Here is a 5,547-nt window from a genome sequence, read left to right on the forward strand (position 1 = left end):
TAATTTGAATAAATATTAAAGATAACTTCATGTTCATGTGTTGGATTTCAAAGTGATAATGAAACATTCAAGAGAAGAGTTCTTATATATAGTTGGAAAGAGAGCTACAACTCAAAAGAAATACAGATTTAAGAGTCATTGCCCATGATAAGGAAGATGGATGTTCAATAGAGATTGACTGGATGTATATTTGTATAAACTTCTAATGTCTATTCAATGACATTAAAAGACAATGACTTCTGTATAAATAGTTAAGAGATTGAAAACCCAGGGCTTTTGACTGTTTGGTCTGCCACCCAATTTTGCCTGTCACCTATCTAAAATTAGTACCTGTGAAAATATTATAAAGATGAATTTCAGTTTGAAAACTAAACAATCTCCAATTTTAATCACTTTCAATATATATGTTATTCTTTAAAGCTGTGCTTCCTTGTATTTTATAATGCCATTTCCCTACTTTGTCCTTCCTAAGAAATCTCAGGTGTTTAACCTCTTCAATCTCATGCATAGTTCATATCATTCATCAGGCCTTTTAGTTAAAAAGGGCACAATGGTTTTGAACAAAATGTGCTATTTTTCTTACCAAGCAATTGAGGAAAAATAATAACAAAACAATCCCTTTAGGGGTTGAATCAAGCACACTTTAAAGTCCATAGAGTTGATAATATAAAGCAGAATGTTTCATAATTCCTATTTCATTTTTGTTCTTCCCACATATCTTTAAAGTCAGTTAAATCTTCCTGAATTTCAGCAGCCTTAAGGCAACTGAGTCCCTAAGCTAAAATTTGTTTACCTTAGAACAAAGGTCATGGGTCCAGTTCAGTCAACTATCTTGGGATTTTGATTCTTTCTACTAGTACTATGATCTGTTATCTTGGATAATTGATAGGTGACTGAATGACCCATGAAAAAGTATTTAAAAGAGAAGCTGGTTACCCACTTATTTTCAGACATCTGAGAAGGATTTTGACCAAGTCAGTGGCCCTTATAATGGTGGTTCAAGGAGAAATGCTCAGTCGACTATAACTGAATCATATGGGAAGTTTTTAAAAATGTGAATTTGAGGCCTTATATACTGAATCAGAATCTCTGAAGGAGACACTAGGAAAGCTATAGAAAGTTGTATTTTTTTAACTCCATCAGATGAGTCTGACAATGTGATCTGTTACTCAGTGGTCTAAATCAGAGCCTCTCAAATGTTAATATGCATAAAAATCACATGTAGCTCTTGTTAAACTGCAGACTGATTCAGGAGGTCCCAGGTGGGCCTAAGAATCTTTGGCATTTCTTTAAAAAATTATTTTTTATTAACATATAATGTATTATTAGCTCCAGGGGTACGGGTCTGTGAATTGCCAGGTTTACATACTTCACAGCACTCACCATAGCATATACCTTCCCCAGTGTCCATAACCCAATCACCCTCTCTCTACCCCCACCCCCAGCAACCCTCAGTTTGTTTTGTGAGATTAAGGGTCTCTTATGGTTTGTCTCCCTCCCGATCCCATCTTGTTTCATTTTTTCCTTCCCTATCCCCCCAACCCCCTACTTTGCCTCCTAACTTCCTCCTATCAGGGATAGCATATGATAATTGTCTTTCTCTGATTGACTTATTTCGCTCAGCATAATACCCTCTAGTTCCATCCACGTCCTTGCAAATGGCAAGATTTCATTTCTTTTGATGGCTGCATAATATTCCATTGTGTATATATACCACATCTTCTTTATCCATTCATCTGTTGATGGACATCTAGGTGCTTTCCATAGTTAGACTGTTGTGGACATTGGTGCTATAAACATTTGGGTGCACGCGCCCCTTCAGATCACTACATTTGTATCTTTAGGGTAAATACCCAGTAGTGCAATCGCTGGGTCATAGGGTAGCTCTATTTTCAACTTTTTGAGGAGCCTCCATGCTGTGTTCCAGAGTGGCTGCATCAGCTTGCATTTCCATGGGTTCCCCTTTCTCAGCATCCTGTCCAACATCTGTCTTTTCCTGACTGGTTAATTTTAGCCATTCTGACTGGCGAGAGGTGGTATCTCATTGTGCTTTTTGATTTGTATTTCCCTGATGCCGAGTGATGTGGAGCACTTTTTCATGTGTCTGTTGGCCATCTGGATGTCTTCTTTGCAGAAATGTCTGCTCATGTCCTCTGCCCATTTCTTGATTGGATTATTTGTTCTTTGGGTGTTGAGTTTGCTAAGTTCTTTATAGATTTTGGATACTAGCCCTTTATCTGATACGTCGTTTGCAAATATCTTCTCCCATTCTGTCAGTTGTCTTTTGGTTTTGTTAACTGTTTCCTTTGCTGTGCAAAAGCTTTTTATCTTGATGAAGTTCCAATAGTTCATTTTTGCCCTTGCTTTCCTTGCTTTTGTGAATGTTTCTAGTTGACATTGCTGAGGTAGAAGTTGCCGCAGCTGAGGTCAAAGAGGTTGCTGCCTGTGTTCTCCTCAAGGATTTTGATGGATTCCTGTCTCACATTGAGGTCTTTCATCCATTTGGAGTCTATTTTTGTGTATGTGTAAGGAAATGGTCCAGTTTCATTTTTCTGCATGTGACTGTCCAATTTTCCCAACACCATTTGTTGAAAAGACTGTCTTTTTTCCATTGGACATTATTTCCTGCTTTGCCAAAGATTAGTTGACCATAGAGTTGAGGATCTATTTCTGGGCTCTCTATTCTGTTCCATTGATCTATGTGTCTGTTTTTGTGCCAGTACCATACTATGTTGATGATGACAGCTTTGTAATAGAGCTTGAAGTCTGGAATTGTGATGCCACCAACTTTGGCTTTCTTTTTCAACATTCCTCCGGCTATTTGAGGTCTTTTCTGATTCCATATAAATTTTAGGATTATTTGTTCCATTTCTTTGAAAAAAAAAGATGGTATTTTGATAGGGATCACATTAAACGTGTAGACTTCTTTAGGTAGCATAGACATTTTCACACATGCGTGCACACTAGACTTCAGTGTAATTACTATTAAAAAAAATCCAATTCTTCCAATCCATGAGCATGGAACATTTTTCCATTTCTTTGTTTCTTCCTCAATTTCTTTCATGAGTACTTTATAGTTTTCTGAGTACAGATTCTTTGCCTCTTTGGTTAGGTTTATTCCTGGGTATCTTATGGCTTTGGGTGCAATTGTAAATGGGATTGACTCCTTAATTTCTCTTTCTTCTGTCTTGTTGTTGGTGTATAGAAATGCAACTGATTTCTGTGCATTGATTTTATATCCTGACAGTCTTTGGCATTTCTAACAAGCTCTCAAACAAAGTTGATTCACATTCAGAAACTATATTACCTTTCAAGTGACTTCTAGCTATAGTTTTTTGTAATTCTAAAGCAACTTACAGAAACTGGCTTGTCACCCTCACTTACAGCAGAATTTTCCTTCATAGATTTTTGTACACATACGCTTTTTCTTTTTTTGCAAGAAGTGCCAGAATTAATTGACTTATATGTTTTTTCACTTGCAGCTTTGCCTTTGTTTCCCATTTTTTAGATTTCAACACATAGCTGAAAAAGTATTGGAAAACTGATCTATCCAAATTAATCACCTCTGAAGAACTGTGGACTTACTGAGTACTAAAGCAATCCTTTCTTCTACGTGAGGCAAACATAAGAAAATAACAGCCTGTCAAACACCTGTAAAGAGATGGCTATCATCATATGGAAAGTTGAAGAGCTGCTACGTAGCACATGCATGGTCCAAATGGGAGAGTCAACTGTTATGATGTCCCAGGAGGTCTTATAACAGGAAACAAAAGGGGGAAATTGTAACAGCTTGTTATCTGTGCTTGCACACTAGACTTCAGTGTAATTACTATAAAAAAACCCAAAGGAAATATGCAAATAGTTCTTTGAAAAGCCCCCAAATTATGTGTAGAGGCTCAGATCAATGCAGTAAATGCAGTTATACTCACTCTCTATAACCCATTCATAATTAGTCTTTTAGGAAGTGTGGCAGTTAATTGTGAATTTATATTTAGATCCACTCTTTGGCAGAGAGTTGCTCTGGGAAGAAACATGCTTGCAAATTACACATGTGCTGGGCCAGAAGGATATAAGACAGATTCTCGATATTTTATCTATGCAGTGACATACACTGTAATTCTTGTGCCGGGTCTCATAGGGAACATACTAGCCTTATGGGTATTTTACGGCTATATGAAAGAAACCAAACGGGCTGTGATATTCATGATAAACTTAGCCATTGCTGACTTACTACAAGTTCTCTCCTTGCCACTGAGGATCTTTTACTACTTGAATTATGACTGGCCATTTGGGCCTGGCCTCTGCATGTTCTGTTTCTACCTGAAATATGTCAACATGTATGCAAGCATCTACTTCTTGGTCTGCATAAGTGTGCGACGATTTTGGTTTCTCATGTACCCCTTTCGCTTCCATGACTGCAAACAGAAATATGACCTATACATCAGCATTGCTGGCTGGTTGATCATCTGCCTTGCCTGTCTGCTCTTTCCTCTCCTCAGAACCAGTGATGACACCTCAGGCAACAGAACCAAATGCTTTGTGGATCTTCCTACCAGGAATGTCAGTCTGGCCCACTCTGTTGCCATGATTACTATTGGCGAGTTGATTGGGTTTGTCACTCCTCTTCTAATTGTTGTATATTGTACCTGGAAGACAGCTTTATCACTGCATGATAAATATCCTGTGGCCCAAGACCTTGGGGAGAAAAAAAAAGCCTTGAAGATGATTTTAACCTGTGCAGGAGTATTCCTAATTTGCTTTGCACCATACCACTTCAGCTTTCCTTTAGATTTCCTGGTCAAGTCCAACAAAATTCAAAGCTGCCTAGCCAGAAAGGTGATTCTAATATTTCATTCTGTTGCCCTCTGTCTTGCTAGTCTGAATTCCTGTCTTGACCCAGTCATATACTACTTCACCACTAACGAGTTCAGAAGACGACTTTCAAGACAAGATAGTATCCAACTCCCTGCAAAATCCTTTGTAAGCAACCATACCACTTCTACTTTGACAACTGAATTATGCTAAATTGAAACAAAACCTGAATGTGGTCTAAAATGCAAGTATATCAGAACATATTTATAATACCCCAAGCCACTGGAAAATAATTACAGGAAGCGCTCACTGCTGTTCGTTTATGCTCTATCTTACCTATATGAGGAATTCACACCTTTATAACAGAACCTGTTTTTAAAGCATTGTATTCCACCATCACTGTTGTTGATATGTCTGTGTAATAATTTGTTATTAAGTCAGGATTTAAACTGTAAAACTTTGGTGACATTCTATATATATGCACTCAATTAGAGTCATCAGTTTTATGGGAACCTAAGACACAGAAATACTATTAGCCTGGGCTCATCATAAGCACTTAGTTTTGCCACAATGGACACTGAGTCTCTGTACTTAGAGGCGATGTAGTTGTCTATTTATACTAGTAATCACAGTTTATATTCAAATACCATATTTTGAGTGTATTTCAACTAGGATGGGCAATTTGTTATTCTGTGAAAACAGAGTGGTATAAATATGGGACTATTTTTATCTCCC

The 5,547-nt window shown here is 37.5% G+C and overlaps 1 protein-coding gene across 1 annotated transcript; it reads left to right on the forward strand.

Moving 5' to 3' along the window:
- Positions 1–4,032: 4,032 nt before the first annotated feature.
- Positions 4,033–5,025, forward strand: GPR174 (G protein-coupled receptor 174; the record flags this gene model as incomplete). The annotated part of the gene is made up of 1 exon (XM_080795646.1): positions 4,033–5,025. The coding sequence occupies one exon, from the start codon at positions 4,033–4,035 to the stop codon at positions 5,023–5,025; it is 993 nt and encodes a 330-aa protein (XP_080651772.1).
- Positions 5,026–5,547: the final 522 nt, after the last annotated feature.

The sequence above is a fragment of the Martes martes genome (genome assembly GCF_963455335.1).
Source record: "Martes martes genome assembly, chromosome: X".
NCBI classification, from domain to species: domain Eukaryota; kingdom Metazoa; phylum Chordata; class Mammalia; order Carnivora; family Mustelidae; genus Martes; species Martes martes.